We start from the raw sequence: 25,518 nt of genomic DNA, 5'->3' as shown, positions 1-25,518 counted from the left end.
ACCGGACCGCCTTCTCCCGCCCCGGTCCCTCCCCCGGCCCCTCCCCTCCGCAGCCCGGGCTCCGGCTCTGGCTCCGGCGTTCTCGTCTCCCCGCGGCTGCGACGTGGTGTCCGGGCGGCCGCGCACCATGTGGCTGGCGCTGGCGGCGCTGCTGGCGGCGGCGGCCGAGGCCGAGGCGCAGTACGAGCGCTACAGCTTCCGCAGCTTCCCGCGGGACGAGCTCATGCCGCTCGAGTCCGCCTACCGCTACGGCCTGGACCAGTACAGCACCGAGAACTGGCCCGAGAGCGTCAACTACCTGGAGGTCAGCATGCGGCTCTACCGCCTGCTGCGGGACAGCGAGGCCTTCTGCCACCGCAACTGCAGCACCGCCGGGCAGCCCCCCGCCACCACCGCCGCTGCCGCCGGCCCTGCCAGCGGGGGAGAGCTGGCCGAGCTGCGCATCCTGGCCGGGGTGCTGCGCCGGGCCCAGTGCCTGCGCCGCTGCAAGCAGGGGCTGCCCGCCTTCCGACAGGCCCAGCCCGGCCGGGAGCTGCTCGAGGAGTTCCAGCGCCGTGAGCCCTACAAGTACCTGCAGTTTGCCTACTTCAAGGTGAGGCCTGGCCCTTCATCCCCCTTCCCGTCCCGTCTCTCTGCACTGCCCTGGCTCGGCTCCCAGATGGGCTCGGCTCACCGGAGTCTCGCCTCATCCTGTGTGAGGATCTCTCCTCATCCTCCAGCCAAGCCAAGCATGCCTGTCAGTGTCACAGTTGAGGGGGGCAGCCAGCCATGTCCCTGCACAGCCTTGATGGATGCAGGTGCTTCATGCACCCAGTGCTGGAAAAGCCTGCTGTCACGCCGACATCTTGCCTGGTTCTCGGGACAGGTTCCCCTGGATCGTGGCGTCATTCCCCATCAATTCCTCCGTACCAGCCGAGCCAACTATTGCCATGCGCCTTGCCTCCATTTATCCTTTTCTATGGCCAAGCCCTTCAGTCCCTGCCCTCCCAGACTGCCTGTGCTGCCCATCATCATCTTCTCCCTGGCAAGTCTTTCAGCCCCTTCCTCCCACCTTACTGGTATAACCCACAGCGGGGACCAGCAAGTATCTTGTCTTACTTCCTACTTGCCCACATAGTAACATCCAGCATCACCAGTTTTTCCACACCTCATCCAGCACGTCCTCTCAGTTGGCTCCTCCAGTTCTTTCTGGACCTCCAGCCACTGGACCCTGCCTCCTTGTCCTGTAGTGGTGTCATTCATACCCCTGCCTCTCTCGTCTTTCCATCCACCTTACTGTCTTCTAGCCTTCTCCAAAACATCACCTTCAATGTCGCCACTATGCTATTGCAAGCGCTCTTCACTGCTTCCTCTCCTGCAGTGTATCCTCATCTTCCTCACTTGCTGTCTTCTGCTACAGGTTTTTCAAGTGCAGCAGCCCCCGGCCTGTGACTCACAGATAGCCTGATGCCTTCAAAACTCCAGGTTTTTTATAGCCATGAGAAGGAATGAAGCAAAAATTGACTGCTGAAGTGTGATGCTAAAGCTGGCCCTGCAATGGTGTTTACTTTTTGCTCCTGGGCTAGCCAAGACTGTGGACACACACCTCTTTTAACTGATTTCATCCTGTTTTTCTAGCTTCTAGTCATCCTTCTGTCCATATTCTAATTTGATGATTCTTCCTTTTCACCTTCATCTTCTGTTCTATAAATCAAGGTCGTTCATACTGTCTCCTCAGATGTTGCAATTACTTGCATTTCAAGTAAAGGGAACACCTGTGGGGATATAAACAAGGTGAATTCTCTGGTTAAATTGTGTTCTCTTTTAGGGATACATTCCCAGCATATCCCAGGATATATTACATAGAGTTGTATGCTTGTACATTTCAAATTGCTGCTTCAGAACACGTCTTCTAAACTGTTGCCATGTCTTGTTTGTAGGAGTGCTCTTTTCTCCTGAAAACATTCAGTGGGTTTCCCAAATGACACAAACAGATGCAGGGAAATGTGTTGTCATGAAACAGGAACAGTCTCCACGTTCCCAGCATCACACCAGCATAATTCTCTGTGTTTAAATCCATCCCTAAGACTATACAGAGGAACTTAACTTCATACCTGAGCACCTCTGCACACACACAGAACAGAAGGTATCAAAGAGGGGATATTTCTTCTGAGTAAAAGAGTAGGCAGGCACGCCTCACATTCTCAAAGCCATATAGGGATACACAAATGACATCACCACAAATGTTTCCATTTCTTGCCTTACTTTAACTGTTCATTCGCCCCCTGTGGTACGTACAAAGTTTGCAATGTATGGATCACAGCAGAAATCATTCCTGCTTACTCTTTCTGCTACAGTTAAGTAACTTGTGAGTAGGAATGTGAGAGGGAAATTGGAGAAGCCCCTCCATCTCCCTTTAAACTGCTTTTCAATCACATTTGCAGTACATTTGAGCAGTGCAGTTTGATGCTTTTGCCTTTAGTGTCAATTGTTTTGTGTTCTTTTACTAGATTGTAGTCCAGCTGGGAGCTCTTACAACTCACTTGAGGAGGATAGGTTTTCTAAAGATACAAATTGCTTAGTACAAAGAACTTTTTTCCTGGCTGGTGGTTTCCTGAAGAGAGGAATGTTGCTTCCCCCACCCCCCCCCAACGTAGGAGGAAGGCAGAGGGAAATGCTGAATGCCGTTTTTTAGAGTGACTGTGTGTTTATTCGGGTGGGTTCAAGAGTGAAATTTTGCCACGTCGTAGATCGTGGGAGTAGATGTTTCTGTGCTGCTTGTTCCTCTGGAGGGAGCTTTCATGTAGCCACTGAGTTGGCTTAGGAATGTGCTTCTACGAAACCTTTTCTTTGTGTTTTTGAGGGGGGAAAATTGAAAGTGAGAGTGAATTGTGGACTAAGCAAAACTGAGACTTGTCAGCCTACCGACAAACAGGGTTAAAACATAAAGCACAAAAAGCTCCCAGGCGTTTGTCGAAAGTGCAGCAGAGATTCCTCTTTGTGTTTGGCTCTCTGAGCTCACTGGAAGCACATAGTTTTGGGACAGCCAGGAAAGGCAACTGGCAGAGTTCCAGAGCTGGGACACTTATAGCAGCACAGCAGCAAGAGCTCATCTTAGGGTTGAAGCTTTTCTTTGGTGTGGTCATCTCTCAAGTTGCTTTCTGAAATGAAATGGATGCAAACGGGGGTGCCTGTGCATAAATGTTTGTGATTCTTGCTTATGGTTTTACACATGCACTTCCACAAACTTTCAGATGCAAGGTAGAATCATCTACACATCAATACACTGAATGAGTTCATAAAGAACTTGGCTTACAAGGGAAAAGGTTTTAACATTTCAGAGACTTTTACTTTCTCATTCTTCCTAAATATGTTTATATATCCTGTATAGTTTATTAAAATAGGTGCATGTGTCCATAAAATATAAGTGCATGCACACAGGAGTACACATGTATTTGCCACATGCAGTTGTAAATGAGGAACACATACTTCACAAAGGATCCCTGATGAGGTTTAAAGTCAGTTTAAAAACAGAGACAGGAAATCGCATGGTATGTTAGGACACAATTGTTGAGCAAGTCCATGCTGTTTGCTCTAACTTCCTAACACCATCAGGAGGATGTATTATTGTAATACTCTCTTCTGTGCTGCTAGGCACATACACATCATGTAAACATGGTGAGTATGTTGACCCAGTAGCCACAGATTAACATCTCTAATTTCTGTGGTTAATCCCATGTAGGAGCAACTGTATCATCTTGTTCTTTGTCCCCATGTCAGAGGAGGGAGAAGGGAAAAAAAAGGTCTTTATTACTTAGAATCATCATCTATGCTATCTGCAACAGTAATGGACTTTTAAATTTAAAAGAAGTGTCCACAATGAGGCAGCTAGGAGTAAAACAGAAGGATTGTATCAGTTTTACTGTTCCATTGTACTGCTGAGCCTGTGGTTTCAGTAGAAGTAAGTTTGGGAATATAGAGGCTGCAGGAAAGTTCAGTGACAAAACTGGGAAACTTTGAACTGTTTTTTTTTAGGGGTTTCTTTGTAATTAACCTTTTTTTCCCTTCTTCCTCCTCTCCCTATCCTTGTTTAGGCTAATAATCTTCCAAAAGCTATTGCAGCAGCTCACACGTTTCTTCTGAAGCATCCAGATGATGAAATGATGCAAAGAAATATGGCCTACTATAAGACCATACCTGATGCTGAGGACCATATTAAAGACTTGGAGACAAAACCTTATGAGGTATGCTTTTCATTCAGAGTCTGGTCTTTTGGAACTGTCCTGTTACTCCTCTTACTGTGTGAGGTTTGAGGATCTGATATGCTGGTGTGTTCTCAGTTCTTACTCCACTATCTCTCTTTTGCCTTTCTGATGCTTTCATTGATTCTTACCTCTCAGTGTTCCATACATGAGTCACAGTAAATCCTAGATAGTGGCATACCCAAAAGCTGCTACATGCAGATGATCACTGGAGTTAAGTGGGTACACAAGAGTTATTCAATTGCATGAGTGCTATAGTGGCACAGCTTAAAATAATGAGGACATTTGGTGTTAAGGTGTTTGATGACACTGAAAATCTCTGTCAAGACCTGTGCTTTAGACTCACACCATTTCCTTTGCCCAGCAGGCTTTTCTATTGATCTGAAATGGAGTTACCTACTTTGCTTTCTAGGAAATACCTGGGAAAATCCATTACCCATCTGTATTTCTTGTTCTTCCATGACTTGGATAACAGTTTATACAGTAATCCAGAAATGCAGAGGCATCATTTGCTGTATTTGAATTTACACTCAGCTTTCCACAGATCAGTTACTGCTGGTTTTCATTCCTGCCAATATTTCAGAATCTCTTTGTCAGGGCTGTGAGAGCATACAATGGTGACAACTGGAGAACGTCTATCTCGGACATGGAACTGGCTCTTCCCGATTTCTTCAAAGCCTATGACGATTGTGTAGCAGCCTGTGAAGGCTCCCGAGAGATCAAAGATTTTAAAGACTTCTATCTTTCCATTGCAGGTGAGTGGTTAAGAAGCTGTAGGGAAAGATGTCTCAAAAATGCATTTCACTTTATCTCTGGAATTGACCACCAACATCGTGTCCCTTAGTTTGCGGTGCAAAATGCACGTGGTGTCCTCTGCTCAGTTTGGGTCAATGTGAGTTTATAGGATTCACTGCAAACTGCTTGGTTCCTGGTTTACTCTTTTTTTTAATCCCAGTAACATGAGGACTGTCAGAAAATCACAATGGAGAGTTCTTACATTAACATGGACATTTAAGTGTGTGTCAGTAAAATAGACACGTAAGTGATAACAATACTCCATCCAGCTAAAAACAGTTTTCCAGATGGGTCTCCATTATTTCAATATCAGTTTGACTACTTTTGAGATTAGCCTGCCTTCAAAATCTGCTTTGTGGCTTGTATATGTCTGATGATATGTATTTCCTTTCTCATCAATATGACAAGTTTCCATTGCATCTTTACTACAGTAGAGTTTTACTAGCAATTTGGTTTTTCCTTGGTGTGTGGCTTAAAGAAAACATCCATTGCTTTGCAAAGGAAAAAGGACACCACCTCTTTTTTTAATGCTGTGAAAGTGGCACATACACATTTCCTATGCTCTTTGATAGCAAAAGAAACAAATCCTTTCTCCATTTTCATTAAAAACACAAAGAATGCAACAGGATTTTGAAGTTGCTGGAAGGAAAACCGTCCTAACTTTTTGTCCCAAAGCCATGAGATGTGTTGGTGAGGGGAAACTTGTGACACCCAGGAAGTACAAGAGCAGCTTCACAATTTATTAAGATGTGGAACTGGTATTCCCTAGTACAGCTGACATGGAACATCTATGGTAGGCTGTTTCTCAAGCCTTGCTTTACTCTTTGGCAAAGCATACATATGTCTAGGACAGCAGAGCAGGAGTGAAGGTCAAACCACAGGTGGCAAAGCATGAAACACAACCCTTCTTCCCCAGTGGGTCAGAGCCCATACATCAGGATAACCTCCAAGCCACTGTAAAGAGTTCGTTGTCCACACTCAGCTGTGATTGCTGTCATCCTTCCTCCTCCTCCAAGGACAGAAAGGACAATTCCAGCAGTAGTAGTAAGGAGGAAAGGTAGGACTACCACATGATGCCATCACAGCCACGTGCTTTCATTCTTGAGACAAGAAAATGCACATTTACTTGCACTGCCTGGGCTGAGCTATGCTGGTGTGTATTTCTTCCTGAGCAGTGAGCTATGCCTGGAAGCCAGCTGTCCTCATTGTGTGGGGTCACTTCACTGAGGTACCTGCATCTCTGGCTTTAAGTGCCAGCTGGAAGTGAACACTACTGTGTCTGGAGCCTCCACTGCTCTTGTAAAAGATGGGTCTGGTAATTTCATTTTGCCAGGTATTTCTAGTTATCCTCAGTGTTCTTCACACTAGGAGTTGTCAGAGATAAAAACAGGGGAAGGAGCCTTTGCTGCTCTTTTGTGTTGGTCAGAGACTGGCTGCACAAGCTTAGATTACTTGCTTTGACCTGCCAAATGTGGCTTACAGGAAAACTAAGGCTTTAAAATATTCCTGTTTAGTGTTGTTGTCTAATATGATGTATCCTGAAAATGTTTGAGATTCTTTGATGGAGCTTTGTCTCAGAATGGATTTTATTGAACATGAGATCACCTCTCGTCCTATGCCCCTGTAGCAAGCTTTTGTAGACCTGGTGAGCTTGCAAACATTCCTGTCTGAAAGTTGTTCTGTAGTGAGCAGCATACTCTTTGTCTTTCTTCTGTTTCAGAACAGAAACATTTAATGAAATCACAAAGACTCTCAAAATTAAGGGAAAAAAGAGAGTGCTGCTAAGTTCATAGTTGGGAAATAATGTGGTACTTCTTAACAGACTCTAAAACCTACCACCAGAGACTGCCTGTAGGTGTCAGTGACACCTAACTGCTTAGCTCTCTGCAATTGCAGCTGTGATACATTCCAAGTCCAAACCACACTGTTTTTTTACAGGAGGGCTGAGTACCAATACCTGATTTGTACTTCAGATGGAGTTGTTGATGCTCAGTGTTTCCAAGCAGCAAGATCCAGATGCACAGGACCCAGGAGAGCATCATAAGGCCAAATTTTAATGGGGAGCTAATGGCAAGGGTTGTAACAATTCCCTGTGCACTAGCCTGTGTTATTTTCTTCCTTCTAGATCATTATATTGAAGTCCTTGCATGCAAAGTGCAGTGTGAGAGTAATCTGACACCCATTATAGGAGGCTTTGTTGTTGAGAAGTTTGTGGCTACCATGTACCACTACTTGCAGTTTGCTTATTATAAATGTAAGTAGTGATATTATAAATGTAAGTAGTGACTTATTGTGCTTAATAACATTGGGGTGATATAAGATAGCTTCCATTCATTACCTTTTCCTTCTAATTGTAAGGCTTTAGAATGTAAATAGTGGCCTCTAGAATCTGCATTTTAACCTGTTCTGGGACAGAAATTCTGAGCCTCCTGGCATCTTTTTTGTCTCCCAGTGTAACTGTAGTTAACAGATATGGGAGATAAGCATTGTATATAGAGTCTGTGCTCATAAAAGGTGCCATGACAAAATAAATTGCTCAACATAAGGGCTGGATTCTGTCAGTTCTAGTGCAAAGAGGGAAGTGGGTTAAATTTTGCCCCAGTGGGGATCACCAGGCTGTGTGCTGATACCTCACTGGTGCTGGGATACCTGGGAGGGATATTTGGCTGGGATTTTCAAAGAAAACCAGAGATAAATCCCCATTTTTCAGTCATGGCCTTACCTATTTCAGAACACACAAATAGCATCTCCTTCCTGAGAAGCTTTTTATTCTTTGCAGCTTGTGACAGGGTAGAAAATAGGTTGTGTTTCCATCTGAGATAGTGAGAGCTTAGATAATAGTAGGATTTTGTTCATTTATTTACCTTATCTGTATTTTAATTTTGGTCTATGTTTATTAATTAGTGAATGACATGAAGAATGCAGCATCTTGTGCTGCTAGTTACCTTCTGTTTGACCAGAAAGATGAAGTAATGAAACAGAACATGGTCTATTATCAGTACCACAAAGACAAATGGGGGCTTAAAGAAGAGGATTTTCAGCCCAGATCGGTAGGTGAATTACTTTAAAACACCTTCCAGATATATTCACATATTTCCTTGAAACTCAGAGGGTCAGAGTTTGTGAATTATCTCTGGGTCTGGTTGGGAAAATGAGGGCTAAACACATACTGTTTTATTAAAACTATATAGATATTTGTACATAGAGGTGTACTGTGTGATGTAGACAGTGAATGTCAAATACACTGTAATAAGATGGAATATGATATGATGACATGTAAGTTCATGCTGGTACTTGTCTGGCACTTGTGCATGTTTATATCTTTATCTACTTTGATAAATAAAGCAGCTGGCCCCTGAAATCTCCTGATGAAAAGATCACAGCGATGACATTCAGGATTTTGTCAATCAGTTATTATTTGCCATCACACAGCTGCCCACCTGCTTGCTGTGTCAGGTTCTGTGGGCATTGGGATGTGTCCAGATACAACCACCACAATAAAGTGACATAAACTCGCTTTCCAGTCCCTCTGTTTAGAATATATTTGGATGAATGAGGATGGTAAAAAGGCTCAGGACCATATTCCATCTAACAATCTCAGTTAGAGTGCTTGCTACAAAGAACTCCCAGTAAGCACCAGTCTGTGCAGCAATGGTCTGGCTTTGAGAAATGACCCTAAAACTCGAGTTTCTACAGTGGTCTTAAGTTTCCATGTCCAGGCAAAATGTATATATGAAGGCATCTTTGCAGTTGCCCTTTCTGTGTTGCTTCTTCAGATACCTCAGTCCCCAAGACGTGTGTTAGCCCTGCAGCCTTTGATTCTTAATGCCACGTTAAAGTCAGCACATCCGTGCAGTGCTTGGTTGACCGCCTTTCTCTGCAGCAGCACTGCAGAGCAGCTCATGTGTGTACCTTACAGGCTGCACTGATTTGATGATTACACTTTCCTGCCTCTCAGGCCAGCCAGCTCAAGTCAAAAATACCACTCCATTTAAGTGGGTTGTATTTGTGGACAACTGTTATGTGCAGCACAGCCACACGCTGGGAACTCCCACCCGCCCTACAAGGCCAGAAGGCAGCGAAAAGGAATGTGTTTTGGTTCTTTCAGGCAGCTGCAGCGAGTGTGAGCTTGCAGAGGACAGGGATCACTTCTTTGTCACTGCTTTTGGGAACAGCGCTGTGCTCTGTAGCTGTACTGGAGACAATGTTTGATGGCAGTGGGAGCGAGGGGTAGCAACAGTATAGAATTGCAAACCGCAGACGGGTTTGGCGTACGTGTGCAGAGAGGACAGAACAAGGGCCCTACACATTACCTCTGAATGTTTCATTGATAACTTCTCAGGAGCTGGAGACTACAGATAATTTGATTTTTAAATATGAAATATGAAATGCACACAGCTGTATTTTTCTTGCGCTTTGATCCATGCAGCTATGAACAGAAGTTGCTTGCTGTCCTAATTGCTTGCCATGAAAACCATAGTGCCTCTGGTTTATTTTCAGAAAGTGGTAACAGGGTGACAGCAGCAATTAGCTCTGACACTAAAGCTTTGTGAAAGAGGAACTCTCCTGTTTTCCTCCCCCCAAAAAAGAGTTAAACGGAATCATCAAAGCAGATTACTGTTGTTATTCACAAATGTGAGAGTAGGTGACTGAGCTAAACCCTGCTGTCTGGGCAAACAGCCAGAGAAGTGAGGAGGGACAGGTGGGCCACTGTGCAGAACATCCCTCATCCAGACTCAGGCCTGGATGGTGAGTCATTATCATGCAAAATAGCTCGGTGTCTCTTTTTCCCAGAACTGCCTGCCACCGCAGGCCAGCACACAGGGAGACAGAGGCTTTCTGGGGTCCAAAGCCCACTGGAATGCAGGCACAGGCTGCTGCTCAGCTCTGGCAGTCTCATTCCTTATTCTCAGCCTTGCCAATGCTTTGAAACATGAGAAAGAGGGGAGAGTGCTTTGTTCTTCTCATACCAATGGAGCCTGTGCTTAGAAAGAGCCACAGAAGACATTGGATTTGTTGCTTGCTCTTCTGCCATTTCCTTTCTCAAACGTTAGAACCTCCCCTTGAGATCTAACCTTTTACTAAGCCTATGTCTGACTTCACTGGAGTAGTTTCAGGTGACATGTGATGATGCTCCCCTGTCTTACTTCCCTAAAGTAACAGAGAAATGTTGGGTTTTGACAGGAGGCAGTTCGATACCACAACATAACCACGCTGCAGTTGGAAATGTATGACTTTGCAAAGGAGCATCTGATGGATGATGATGAGGTGAGTTGTCTAGAAAGGAAATCATGGTCAAAACAACAGCAGTCATGTTTCAGTAAAGATGATACATAGGTGGAATTCCAGGATTTAGCCAATGTGGAAAAATCTTGTAGCTGTGACCAATTTATCCTACATCTGTCTTTATTAAAATGGAATATAAGAAACAAACTCTTAGGAACAGCTCATACCATTTATGAAAATACAGACAACATTCACACGAAGGTAAATATGCACTGAGCCCGCAGGAAAAGCAAATGCACTTTGCAGGTTGTAACACCAGGGGGCAGAGACGTCGCATCTGTATTTAAACCCAACGTTTTCTTGGGTTTTCTTTTGCTGAAGCGTTGTTTAAATTCGATTTGAAGATCCCTATAATTTTATCCAGAAGTAACCACCTAAACGATCATTTTTTGTCAAAAGGAAATCTTGTTATCTGCCATTTTTGTTTCTGCACAGTGACATTTCGGTCACCCAATCTTGCTTCTTAAATGGTTAGAATTCATGGCCAAATAACACATAATGACTACTATTAGACTGGAAATATGTAAAGTGGGGGGTTTTTGTGCAAGGAAAATGGCTAAATTGTTGAAAGGGCATTGCTTTGTCTCCCACAGCTGAAATTAAAGTATAAATCATGGAGGCTTTGGATTGCCTTTTGTTTTCCTTTGTTTTCAGAACCTTTCATTTAAAGGTTTAAAAGATCTTCAAATGATGGAATAGTTTGTTGCTGGCATAGCTGTGTTCAGTTACAGCATGGGACAGGGTACTTGTAATGAGCTGAGCACTGATGAGGTCTTTTTTAGTTAGATGGTTAGATGGTTTATGTTAAAAAACATGAAATCACCTTTGCAGTTTGTATGTTGTCCAGCACATTGGGAGAGAGAGCATTTTATAGTGGAGAACTAATAACATACCTGTGCTGCCTTCAGTGTGCCAGTGACCTGAAAACAACTCTATGCATAAAATCCCATTGCAAGGTTACCAGACTTTAAGGCAGCTTTCTGTTGTGATGAAACTCTGTGAAAGACAATATAATAAGGTGGCTGTAAGGTTAAGCTTAGTTGAGGACTGGCCTGTATGGATTTTCATCAAGGTGTGAAATACTTGAGCACTTTTTCATATTCCCTGTTGGTTTGTGCTTTGCCCATAATGTTTTCTTACATTAGGCATGAACTTCATTTGTAATTTCTTTCTTTCTTGCCTATCTGCTGCTCCAAAACACAGGGATGAGTAATTAAGGGAGGAGAGGAGCAGTCTGTTGGGAGGGCTTTCCCCATATGTTGTTACAAGAAGGGATTATTGAAACAATCTTGAGCCTCAAGCACTGTGTATGGAATAAACAAGCATTCCTTTGCTGTCGTTCATTCCTGTAGCCCATTTCACCAGGGCAGTTATCAATGACCTTGCAATCTGCAGGAGGGAAGGACAGTGGAAACGTCAAGTAAACTTTTAGGGGAGGCATCAAGGAAGTCCCATTACAGTGGATTGTATGTTTGGGTTAAAAAACCTGAAATTACTGGGCCTGGTCATGCCACAGATATCCCTACTCCACACTCTCACCGTATTAGGAAGGTAACATTCTCCTTTCCCAGGGAAAAGCTGAAGTGAAGGGATTCTGTGCGCTCCTTTACCAGGGCTGAAGAACTTGGGAGGGATGGAAGCTGTCCACACCTCCGGCTTGGCTCTGTCTTTTGGTAGTGAACTCATAACTCCCTGGCTAGCAGAACTTGTCTTTGGCTGCAGGAGCCTCCCAAGGAGCCCAGACAGTGCAGGATTAGCACAAAGGTGAAATGGCTACCTTGCAGTTTCTGCTATATGGGGCAGGACCTGGTAGTGCAAGTGGAATTTGATTTTTAATATTTCTCCTGGCACAGCTAGAAAAGTTTATTCTGTGGGAATGCTGAAAGCTGATGAAAAACCCAGATAAGGTGTTACAGTAAAAGCTTTATTAAAAACTGTTAAGGATGGAGGCAACCTCTCTTTTTAGTGTACTCTGTTTATTTGAACCATGTGCTTCTTGGGCCACAGGCCATACTTTTTGTGAGTTTTCTATGGTCCATGTTTGCTGTCAGGGAAGCTGCTGGTGGGCCAAAGAGCCCATAAAATGCTCTGCAGAAAAAAAATCATTCACTTGAGTGAAGCAAAAGGATTGGTGTGGCAAAATGATCTTTTCCTATATGAATAGGTCATTCCCAAGTGGAGAATTTCACTTCATTCAAGCTTCTCAGTGCTCCTGCATCCCAGATCATCCATGTGTCTTTTAAAATCCCATTAGCAAAACGAGTGAGAACATGTGGCCTCTTCCAATAATACATTGCAGCAATTGCAAAGGCTGGAACGTGCAGTAATGGTTTTTGCATATGTCAGTACAAGAAATAACTGTCCTGTTCATGTTACTTTATTAATGTTTTTCCACAAGGAAATGAAAATCTCTTAATTCAAACATTTAACACAGTGGAAATGACAGAATATTAGCACCAACTAGCTACAAATTATTTTGTCTTGAAAGTAATTATTATTCAATATCCTTAGAGTTTCCCACAATGAAGTTGGAAGAACATTACACAGTGTTGTCATCTACGTTGGCCATGGATAGTCAAGCCTTTTGATTTCTCTTCAGAGGTGTAATGCATAAAGGCTACAATACATACAGCACAGATTTAAACAGCAAACTGAAATGCCATCAGAAGCTAATGTAGAATATCACTTCAGCACTACACCAATTGTATGAGACATGTTTCTGGCCCATCAAATCCATGCTCTTGTTTGTGTGTGTGTGTGTGTATATATATATATATGTATGTGTGTGTGTCCATTTGTATAGTAGCTGAAATTCAAGTGATCCATTCTTAAGTGTGCTGCAAAGGAAAGTAAGTGTTAAACTAATGTGACTGATGGAAAGTGAACATATGGAACAGCATCAAAGCACGAGACCCCAGTGGACTACTGGTAGCAAAGAATAATCTGAATTCAGCCTCTTTTTCTGTTCAGGAATTGCTAACAACATACTTTCAGCTTTATTAACTCACTGTTTCTTGCACTTGTTCAACTGATTTATACAAGCGTGCTCATAAGGGCAAGCTGTAACTGCAGACCTGTAAACCCTGCCTTGCCTGTGACTTCAGGCCAACACAGCTACAACAGAGAGCTGGTGGCAGCTGTTTCAGAGAGAGGTGGCAGCTATTTGGCATTGTTACAGGCCCTGCTCAACATACACTTCTTTAAAGAAAACAGAAAAGGAGGTATTTTTTCACCATCATTTCCTAGCAGAGACACTGCCCATGGGCCTGGCTTTCCAGAAGCTTCCTGCTTTCCCCTCTTGCCTGTTTACCATTGGATGTGTGTCTTTGTCAAAGGTGTTACTCTTGCCCCCAGGCTGCAGGTACTGACATTAGGAGGACTTTTTATCTGCCCAGATTTTGTTAAGCTCTGTGTGCAGTGTTGTAAGTTGCTCTGAAACTGGGTTGACTCGTGTTTTATAGGCATGTGGAGAAGAAGGCACATGTATTGGGTCACTGTAAAAGGCTATTCTAGTCTCCCATGCTATGTGGGAAGAAGACAGTTAAATGTTCAGGATACATCATTAAAAAATGAAGTGGAGTAGTTAACATACATGTAAAGAACAACTAAGCTCCTTTAATATTGGAGGGAAAACTGAAAGCATGTGACAGTGGGTCACACTGTGAACTGAAAAAAAGTATCTGAAAAATAAACAAGTTAAGGGCCAAATAATTTTTCTGCACAAAGAACTGAGGGGTTTTTTTCTCCCCCTGCTAGAATGTGAGGAATGTCCAGCCTGGTCTGTACTGCTTGTGGAGGATCTGGGAGGGCTTTGAGGTGGTTACACTGAACTCTCTCATGTTTTAACTGAAGGTTACATCAAAGAGCTTTTTCTTGGTCCAAGGCTGAATGAACCTTTCAGTCTGAGCCACTCATTGACACATGTCTTACCATGTCTTCCCCCCCAAAATATGGCAAGGGGGCTGTGTGATGTGTCAATGTGCACTTGCAGCCTCTGTCAGGCCCACAGAGCAAGTATCCTCCACAGTCATCCATATCAAAACCTTTGGTTTTGGTCTTGCTTTAACAAAATCTGCTGCTTTTCATAACCTCAAAAGAGGCTGTTACAGGATAGTTGTTCATTAGCTACAGGGCAGCCCAGACCTCTCCTCACAGAGGCCACCTCTGCTACCCTAATCTTGGCACCTACACCCAATACAGAATCACAATAAGGGAATCAAATATGTTACTCTCACTGTTGATCAAGTTTCAAGGCTTTGAACTCTAGCAAAATCTGTATTGTTGCTGTATTTTTGCTGTGAAAGACAGTGGGAGGGACATTTTGTGGGATAAATATTTTCCTTCTAGGTTATAGATCATAAGGAAACACAGATCCAGCCAATTCTTGCTCTGTGTGTTGTCTCTTAAGGCTCAGCTTGTTTGATAAGTTAGGATAGAGGCTCTTTCTCATTTATTCACTGATAATCATGCATGAAAGTGTGTCCATAATATTTTTCTGTAGGTCTGAATTCATTCTAGAACACTGTTATCTTAATACTCCCTGTTAACTGCCCCAAAGAACAGGCTACCCCACTGCAGTGCATATGGAGTCCCTACAGCAAAGGCCATCAGCAGATCAGCATGGAAAGTATGGGTTATTGCAAGAAAGCTGTTTTCTTCCCCCAGCTTTCCCAGTCCACACTGAGAAAAGACACAGCAGATTGCAGGTGGAAGCAAGGACCCATGAATGATTAATCTTTGCTACACAGAAGGCCAGGCTGTCTTTACAACCAACAGCAAAGCATCTGGGTCTGTCAGTGAGCAGAACAAGTGCTGGTGCTTGCTACTATGTTTAAATGGACCATCAGTCTCAAGTGGGCCATGTATTGGTGGGTTGTCCTCATTGCTGTTTATTTTAATAGCTGGCCAGGAGCCTCCACAGATGCTTCTTGTGCAAGGTGGTGGTTTGTGTGTTTGGATGCAGCATTGAATATTGCATAAGGAAGGGCCAGCAACAATCCATCACCCAATATTTCCCTTAATCTTGGACTTTCATCTTGCAATAAGAAGTGAGGAATTCTGCATTTTTGTCCTTTTATCCGTTTTTATCCTTTGTTTCTTATAATCCACCTACTCACATACTCCCTGTAAAGCCTTGAACTACTTACTGTGGTACAAAACTTGTTGCTTCTGTTTGTGCCTTGTTTCAGTTGTTAATCTAAGACAAGGGTGCTGAATTTGCATATCTGACAGATAATTGGAGGCTCCAGTCGATCAGATCAACTCCCCTGGTTTTTCCTACTATTCACACCAGTCTGGGAGCATTCCCCTGCTGCTGTTCAATATCATGCTTCCCATATTTCAGGCTATACCTGTCCCATCTTTCCCCATTGCTTTCAAACTTCACAATACTGATTTACTAGCTACCAGCCAGACAGCTACATCACACTTTGGGCCATATATTGTAATGAAATGTGTTGTAATAGATCAACTCTGATTTACATCAGCACCATGTCTGAGCAGCTTATTTATGTAACCTGCATTAGAACTGGCTGTCTGTTGTCCCCTCTAGTAGCTGACATTAGAAGGAATTAGGGGTTTGCATCTGATTTTGTGTAAAAATTGAAGTCCTACCTATTCAGGCAGGTAAGAGCCAAAGAGCATTGTAGATAACAGGGGGAATTCTGTCACACTGAATGCTTAAATCGAATCAGAGAATCATTTCAGGCTCCAGATCTGCAGGCCAGCATGAAATCATTAGTTTTCAGCAGTGGGCAGGAGGCTTTTTCCCTGGAATGAACACCTGTGAAGTATCTGCTGACTTCAGGCATGCAAAATGCCTGATGCAGTGTCAAATGACTGCTGATGGGGCAAGGAGGGTGATCAGTCTGGTAGTGTGACATTGTGATGTGCTCTTCTGAGGCAGCATCATCACCTTTTCATTGGGCTGCCAGCCACACTGTGGACACCTTGCACATGCTTTACCTTCTGACTGTGAATGCCCCAGCAAAAATATTTTAACTGCAGGTTTTATTTGTCTTTACTTTGGAAAATAACCAACAACCAGGCAATTACTCAGTTGCATTGCAGCATCATTTTCTGTATTTCTGTATGAAAGGATTTGCCTATTTTGACTCTACATAAAAGCCCACTTAGAGTTGTTCATTAAATTTACCCTTTTCCTTGATTGGTTATTTGTTACTTTTACACCTTACATGACTTTCATTGATTGGTCCCTTATTACACAAGTTATTCATATATATTTCCAAATCACTTGGCCAACTAGCTGATTTAAGCTACGGATTATTTGATGCTCTGGATCAGAATGTTACCTGTTGCTCAGGACCAGAAAGTTACAGGGATTCAGGACAGTGAACAGCCATATAATGGTTAATATAACAAACTCTTTTCCTCTGAAGCAATCACTCCCAACATTGTTCTTAGATGTTTTGTGGCTTGCAGGTGCATGGATTTAAACAATTTCCTTCGTTATCCCTCTTGTTTGCGTTGTGCCTGATTTCGCATGCCCGTTCTTCTCTTTGGGAGCAGCTTCACCAAGGAGGCCTGGTTTTGCTCAGTTATAGTATGAATTGAATTGCAATATAGTTGAATTGGATAAGGTACAATATTGAAATCCCCATGTCTTCCTTGTATTTAATTCTGGGTCATCCAGTCACCTTTTACCTGACGTCCCAGACTGTTACCTTTTGAAGAGTGTCTTTGCAGGCAAACAGAGGAGAGGAATCCTTTCCAATATCTGTTATTCTCTCATTAAACTATGATCCTGTGTTCTGAAAGAATCAGTCTGAGTTATATCTGGAACCTTGTAGCAAACACCTGTAATCTCAGTCTTGTAGCTCTGTCCAGAGTTAATGGGACCTGCCTGTCTGTAGTCCTTCAAGAGACACCTAAATTCCTGTGCTCACAGTTTCAGGAGTTGTGCTGTAAATCTGGACCTCAAGTCCTCTGGTTCTGTATCTTGCAGCTGCCTTCATACTTGGCCCTAGTGGCATTTGTGAAGTGGAATTGAATTCCTTGCACAATTGCACTCCTCAGGCAATCAAAATACTTCTAACAAAGGAAAACGTGCAGAAATGTCAAATCTCTGGTTTTCAATTGCCAGATTTCCTGCAACCAGGAACTCAAACAGGGAATATGACAGCACTGTCATTTTTTTCTTGTGTGTTTATTGAATTGGACACTTGGATGTTTTGCACCAATTCAAAGCAAAAGAAATTGCCATCCTTCAGGACTGGCTGCAACCACTTCATAGTGAATGCTCAGCAGTCTTTTGAGGTGGAGCTGTGAAACAGGGAACAAGAGCAGGATCATTTCAGCCACTTTTCCTCACGCTTCTCTCTTTACTTGCCTGGTTCTCATTATTTTTCTCCTTGCTAATCACACTGCTGAAAAATTGTTGGTATTTTTAATTGCCATATCCATCATATGATTCTTGTATTCAAAGCAGACAGAAATTCTCCATTTCCTCCTGTTATTTTCAGTGACAGAGGCTTTAATGCCCTTTCCTCACCAGAACAGAAAACAGGAGAATTCTGAGCCTCAGACTGCATGTGTCTGGAAGGTGCTGTCTTCCTAAGGAGTACCTTTCTAGAGAAAAATGTGCATTTCATAGGCTCGTTGTGCTAGCTCCTGTATGAAGGATGTTAAAAATATTTAGACACCTATTACAACAGTTTGTGTTTTGATTAAAATAGCCAAAGTTTCCCACTGATTTTGCAGTACAGGGTTAATCTGTATCTGTTAAATTTAATACTTTCTAGGGTGAAGTTGTGGAATTCCTTGATGACCTGCTAGAAGTGGAGGAGAAGAAGGAATCCTCGTGAGGGAAATCACCCAAGAGTATTTTACAGAAGTGAAGACTCACCATTTCTCCTTACTATTGTTTTTGGTCACCTGTAGTTCCAGTTAGATATACCTCAAAGTTGCTCCTTTAAACTCCACGTTTTGTTACAAGATCCACTCCTGAAGGGTCCCTTCCATGCTGCACTGACACTTCCATGAGCATGGCTTTTCACTCTGCATTTGCAGAACTGGTGCACATGGGTTTTCCTTTTGAGCTTTCTTTCCTTTACACAAACACAACCAAACAGACTGTATTTTCTGGGTTAACACTAAGGTTAAATTATAGCAGTAGAGCTAAATTCCAAAGAACTTTTGTCAGACTATGAGCCACAGAAGACATAACAGTTCCTCTGGACTTTGAGCTATGTAATGTATTATTTATATATCTCTTTTTTTTTATTATGATGATGAATAAAGGGATACAGAATCTCAGAAAGATGTTAAGATACATTTAAGTAGCTGAAGTGGGATGATTTCCCAACCCCTACCATTCTTTGATTCTGTGATAACAGAGCGAACTAGTGAGCTTGTAAAACTTGCTTTAAGAATCCTGTAAGCAGTGTTCATCCTCCGTAAAAACTCAGTTCACTTCCATGATGTGAAGCTGAGGTCATTTATAACTGAATAATAAAGAATTCCTTCTTCCTCCCAATTCTTACTCCTTCTGTTGAAACAACTTGTGGTTCCTGTATGAGGTGGGGTCAAGTCTTGTATAGAATAGTGATGATCAGTGTGTTTGGCATTCTGTTCTGCAGAAGCAGTTTGCATGTCTTTTTCAGTCTGGTGAGACTATCTGCATAGTTTTCATCCAAAAGTAAGTACAGGTGGAGACTGAAGCATTTTTAAATGGATGAGTTCCTGTGTGCCCTAACTCTAGGTGGTCCTGCTCTGGCAGGGGGTTGGACTGGATGAGCTTTCAAGGTCTCTTCCAACCCTTAAGGTTCTGTGACTCTGTGAACAATGATGTGAATTCCTGACATTTAGATGTCAGAGTCCATTACAGAAGTACTTTGAAGGCTCAAAAATGACTGTTCAAGAGATGAGTAGTGAAATAGCACACAGTACTACTGAAGAGCAGAAATCCCATTGACCTCAGAGGAGGATCCAGGTTTTCATCCTTTGCTTTCCTCTTTCATTTTTAAGGATCAAGTCCTGCAAGTGGTTTAATCCCATTTTACATCAAGAGGAGCCAAGAGCATTTGGTACTTTTATGACAGAGCTTTAATTCATCTACATGGAAATGAATTCCAAAACCAAAACCTGCTTTATGTTTTTAAAAGGCAAAGTGATCTATGCTGCCTTGATGACTTGTTGCTGCTAACAAAACATTTTAAAACGTTGAAGCTGTGTGCAAAAGATACTTGGAAGATCGAATTGGGGGGTTTTTAGCTTTAATAGAAATCACAACTGATCACCAGAAGTTGGTGGGCAGGTTGTTTTATTCTCATAATTAATCTATCAAGAGCTTTTGACCTATTTACCCAGCTGCACTTGTGGTAATGAGACCAGAATTCAGCTTGCTGTATGCCTGGAACAGTCAGAGGGTGCATCAGATTCCCTTGGGCTTGTTGTTCCACACAATATTAGCACTCCAGGTGCTGTAATTTCACATTAGAATTTAACTGTTCTTTTCAAACCTACAAGTAGTTGATTGGAAACCGTCACTTGCTTTCCCATGGAATGCATGTATTGTGCAATGCAGCTGGGGTAGCTTCTGCAGCTTGTCTCTAGTTTTCTTTTGCCAGAAGTGTTCATATGCTCAGGTGAGAGGTTACTGCTCCGGAGGCCTCTTTTCTCCTTCTGTTTTCCAGCCTGGAAAGGACAACTCCAGACTTCCTCCTGAGGAACTTGGCCATTGATGTGAAGATCATATATCCAAGTAACTTCGTCTTTGATACTCTAGGTTTTGAATCCAGCAGCTGTGCCATTAAAAGGCTTGGAGATGGATGGATCCATCTACATTGCCTTTGTTTTACCAGATTTCTAGTTTATTTTCTTCTTACCACCACGTACCAACCTGACTCAGGGACTGTGCCAAGCACCAGCTACCCTCTGGCTATCAGTTTCTGTGGTGCTTTAGTTCTTGTGTGCTGTCTGTAGGTACTACAGTGCAAAACCTTTAAAGACTTCCCAAAAAGAGGTGCCTATAATTCAAGTTCCTGGGCCTGAGGTCTTCCCTGTCATCTTGTGTGGAAATACCATGTGTGCATTCAGATTTTGCCTGCTGCTGAAGCAGGTAGCATAGACTACAGTAGGCATGAAATGACAGAAAATCCGTTCCAGGATCTCTTTGGTTTGCCACCCAGAGTTATTTCTTTCCTATTAAGGAACTCCCTTCCCCTCTCCAGCACTAACTGCTATAATCTTTGTTTAAAGAACAAAGCATGTGGTAAAATATTGTAATATTTTCATTCCCCCAGTAAAACACTGAGCACCACAGTTAACCTGTTTTGTGTCTCATTTGACTTCAGTGAGTTATGCTGGGGATACATTTACTGCCTATGAACCCTAATTTTTTCCTCTTCATCAAGCAGTTATTCAACCCTTGCAAATCTCTCAGGTATTATCAATTTGCTGTGATGAAGGTTTCCTTAGCAGATCTCTTTTCATGTTCAATCATTTCCCCAGCAGTCAACCTTACAGCTAAAATCCCCTGCCATTGTACCTTCACAGGTGGGGATTTCCTGGTTTGACTGGATGTACATTAGACAATGATTGATTTTTCTTAAGCCTGCAGTAACTCTGATGTCCTTTACCATTTCATTTAACTTGAGGAGGCAACTGATCTTCTTGTGGCCTCCTGAAATGGCACTGTGATCCCTTTTTCATTTTGTTCAAGTGTCTGTGGATTTTTTCTGCCTTCATTTCCACTGCCTATGCTCCCAAGCCAGTTCAGTCTTAATAAGTGCTCAAACCCATGTTCCTGTCTAATGAGAAATAGCTCCTCTTCCAGTTCTACAGTATTTATTGTGGCTTTTTTCAGCATTCCCAGGTTCTTTGAGCTGATTTTTCTTTTGCTGCTGCTGTTGTTAAATGCCAACATTTACATGTGACTGCAATAAATTCGTGTCTTTTCTTCCACTTCTCTGATCCTGCCAACTCTTCTTGGGAGGCTGTGGGAATATGATTCTTGCCTCCCATCTGCCACCCCAAATCCTTACAGTTGTGGACTGTCTGCCTCAGATGTTAGCAGCTTCTGCCTAACCTGATGGGATATTTAGATTCTGTCTCCTTTTTTATCACAAGGTTCATACAGTACCATGGGTCTGCTGACCCTGGAGAGGAAATTTCTCTAGACCTCAGTGGTAGTGTTACTTGTCATAGAGCTGTACAGTTATGCTTCTTAATAATTGCTCACATTTCTAGTGAGAAAGGTGCCTATTTGGGTAGCTACTCATGGCCTCTGATCTGTTGCTGCCCACAAGCAAGTCCAATAATTCTGAGCATATCTTCCAGTCACCACTTAGAGGTGAATGCTGAAGTCCGTCTTCACGGACATGAGTCCTTTGCTTGATCTCATCTTGGATGGGCACCTGCTTGATGGAGGATTGCTTGAGAGCTGAAGACTAAACTGAGTCACAAACACTGGTGCACTGCAGAGGATGTTTGGTTATGTGAAAAACATGACTGCTGGCTGTCAGTCTTAGCTAAGAACCAAACCTTGGGCAAGGGAAAAGACTCACAGGTTGGAAATCAGTCAGTTGGAAATCTGACAGACTGTGCTAAGTATGTCATCTTTGGCAAATTAATATCAGCTCTTACTGATAGTAGTTCTTAAGGCATTACCAGCTTCTTGCTAATTCACCCTCATAATTCAGGACATGTTCCTATGTGAGCTGATCTAGGTGGACCTGCTTCTGCAGGGGGGTTGGACTGGATGATCTCTAAAGGTCCCTACCAACCCCTATCATTCTATGATAATTAGCAGTATTCATTACAAAAAGAAGGATGATATTGATTTTTCTCCTCATAGTTTAACTCTGCTCCCATAAAACAGCATCTCAGGCTCCACACCTCTGTGTCTCAGCAATTCTGATAGCCAATGAAGTCAACTGTGAAAACCAAACACTTTCAGAGCTATCATTTCTGACAGGTTCAGTGGGAAGTCAAATGTCCTGCTGGACCCTTTTGTATTCTGCAAGCAGACCTTCGTTATGTCTTCATTATGCCTTCGTTTGGCTCCTCAGCTCAAGAGGGACAGGGAACTGCTGGAGAGAGTCAAGCACAGGGCCACCAAGATGATCAGGGGACTGGAACATCTTTCATACGAGGAAAGGCTGTGGGAACTGGGGCTGTTCAGTCTGGAGAAGAGGAGACTGAGGGGGGATCTCATTAACATTTATAAATATCTAAAGGGTGGGTGTCAGGAGGTTGGGGCAGCACTTTTTTCTGTGCTATCTAGCAACAGGACAAGGGGTGATGGGATGAAGCTGGAACACAAAAAGTTCAATTGAAACATAAGAAAAAACTATTTCACTGTGAGAGTGACAGAACCCTGGCACAGGCTGCCCAGGGGAGTTGTGGAGGCTCCTTCCTTGGGGTCTTCAACACCTGCCTGGACACGTTCTTATGCAACCTGATCTAGGTGAACCTGCTTCTGCAGGGGGGTTGGACTGGATGATCTCTAAAGGTCCCTTCCAACCCCTACCATTCTATGATTCTATGTCTGTTAACAAGGCATGAGCCAAAAGCAAATTCAAATTGCACCATTTTCCAGATTCCTGCTTTGGAATGCTGAAATAAGAACCCAAAAGTTAGTTGGATGCTGTTCTCAGTTGACCCAGAAAACCCATCTAACCAAGGAGGTTCCATTTCTTCCTGTTTCCCAGAGTAAGTCCAAGGTGGAATTAAAGGTGAGTCTCCTCAAAACCAGCTATTTTCCTCAAAATCCAATAGCATGTCCTGCTTTGCAAAGCTTTTTCTCAATAGGCTGTTGCCATTAATACCCACCACGTATTTTCACATCCTTTACAGCGAGTCATTGGTCTGTATTGATAATGACAAAAATCCTTCAACTTCTAGAGAGCCTTCATGAAAAATGGCACACGGATTTTACAGTCCTGCAAACGGAGCTGTGATTAGACAAAGATTTGTTGGATTATAAAAGTACAAGTGTTTATTATGGCTGGGACTGAGAATAAACAGTTGCCTGCGTATGCCAGCTACTATGGAAATATGTTTTTGAGTTTTAATGTGAGCTTGTGAACCAAAGCTACTTCAGTTAAAACAAAATCAATACTTAAACTGTGGGGAGAAGTGGTCGGTGCCAGAGAAAACATTCCCAGTTAATAATGTTTGAACATAGAGCTGTGATGCAGTTTGTAGCAAGGCAGTGAGAAAAAACCCACAAGTAATCCTTCATTGCAGCTGTCTGAAGTTTTGGTTGTCTGCCATGCTTGAAACAGCACCTTCTTTTTTTCTGGTGACTCAAGACCTGAATGACCTAGTGTGGGGAGTTTAAGCTGCACACACAAAAAAAGAAGTGAAGTAAGAAATAGCCAAAGTAAGTTGGGTTGCACAACCCAGCAAGTCAGGGGTTTGGATCCAAAGTCTTCTGCAGCACCTAGGAAAAAAATACATTCAAATAAATAGATACCTTTTATTTCTTTATTTTTGGCAAGGAAATATTCAGCAGTGTAGGCACCCATCTCTCCTCCTTCCCCTCTTCTCTCTCCTCAGAGTCCTGATGATGTGTGGAGACTCAATTCTGTGGAGAGGTCTGGATTTTAAAGTTTGTAAATGTTAACCTCTTCTGTAGGGAAAAAGAAAAAGCTTTCAAAGTTTCCTCTGCTTATTTTTAACTTCTTCCCGTTGATGTATCTCGTGGGTAACTCTTTCAGGCAGCACAAAGCACCAGATGTGCTCTTCCCTTAGATTAATTCTTCTGTGATTTAATGAAACTTGTTTCATTTCAGGTGGGAATATGAGAGCCAGGGGCATAGCTCTATGGGACTACTAATTTTAAAGACAAAACATGTCGCTTTCTGCCTTTGCTCCATCCTCACTAACTACTCCCACTATCTCTTCTCACTATCACTTACCTGAAAAGGGATTAAACATTGAAGTATTATCCTGAGCTGATGGTAACACTGTAGTTTGACAAGACCTTACAACTATCTAATCATTTCTAGATACGACTGATTGTTTAAATGCTCATTCATAACTACATTTTCTATGTCATAGAATCATAGAATGGTGGGGTTGGAAGGGACCTTTAGAGATCATCCAGTCCAACGCCCCTGCAGAAGCAGGTTCATCTAGATCAGGTCACATAGGAACATGTCCAGGGGAGTCTTGAAGACCTCCAGAGAAGGAGCTTCCACACCCTCCCTGGGCAGCCTGTGCCAGGGCTCCCTCACCTCAAGAGGGAAAGAGTTTTTTCTTATGTTTCAATTGAACTTTTTGTGTTCCAACCTCTTCCCATTTCCCCTTGTCCTGTTGCTAGATACCATAGAAAATGTGCTGCCCCAACCTCGTGACACCCACCATTTATATGGTTATAAATATGAATGAGATCCCCCTCAGTCTCCTCCAGAACAGCCCCAGGTGCCGCAGCCTTTCCTCATGAGGAAGATGTTCCAGTCCCCTGATCATCTTGGTGGCCCTGCACTGGCCTCTCTCCAGCACTTCCCTGTCCCTCTGGAGCTGGGGAGCACAGAACTGGAGAGGGATTGTTATATTTTTGCATTAAACTTATGGGGTAAAAAACAATAGTAAATTGAAGAAAAAAGCCTGTGCTGGCTTCAGTGCCCGTGGTAACAAATCCTCAACATTAAGAGCTTTTGAGGCACAGCAACGAGGCACCACAGCGCAGCGAACGCTGTGTTGTCTTCTAGCTAGCAAATGCAAGGACAAGCACAGAAACTGAGGCTATTTCAGCCTCACAACACTTAAAATCCATGATCCCCCTGCTTCTGTAGAAAAGGGAGGAAAGGCTTTTTGGTTGCAAGGGCTGCAACCCCCAGTGTTACACCCTGCAGTGTCACTTCCCAGCCTGCCTGACAGCGGATGTTCACAGGGCTCTGCCCAGACCCAGCAGCACGGGATCTGTAGGAGCTGAGGGCACAGTTAATAAGTAGTTAACAAAGGAAAGGAGGGGAAAGAGAGGGATTTAACATCAGTGAGGTGATTCTGGCCAGCCTATTGGAGTATGTGGCTTCACTGGAAGAGTATGATGCATGAGTTGGATCAGAGAGTGACAGATCTAACTCTTAATGACTTGATGTCACCATAACAAAAACCACCCCCAATATTTCCCCCTTTCTTTTTTCCTCTCCTAATTTGACCCCACAGCTGGTACTTTCAGCTCTTAATTCCCTTAATATGTAACTCATCCCCTCCTGTATTTTGGCTT

The 25,518-nt window shown here is 43.1% G+C and overlaps 1 protein-coding gene across 1 annotated transcript; it reads left to right on the top strand.

The window, feature by feature from the left end:
* The first annotated feature begins 58 nt into the window (after positions 1–58).
* On the top strand, positions 59–18,816 carry CRTAP (cartilage associated protein). The gene is made up of 7 exons (XM_010198853.2): positions 59–592; positions 4,074–4,223; positions 4,825–4,996; positions 7,162–7,290; positions 7,941–8,086; positions 10,221–10,304; positions 18,083–18,816. Exons 1-7 carry the CDS (start codon positions 128–130, stop codon positions 18,143–18,145), a joined length of 1,209 nt encoding a protein of 402 aa, XP_010197155.2. The 5' UTR covers positions 59–127; the 3' UTR covers positions 18,146–18,816.
* The last annotated feature ends 6,702 nt before the right edge of the window (positions 18,817–25,518 follow it).

This window comes from Colius striatus, chromosome 5, assembly GCF_028858725.1.
Source record: "Colius striatus isolate bColStr4 chromosome 5, bColStr4.1.hap1, whole genome shotgun sequence".
NCBI lineage: Eukaryota > Metazoa > Chordata > Aves > Coliiformes > Coliidae > Colius > Colius striatus.
This window is presented reverse-complemented; position numbering and strand designations above follow the sequence as displayed.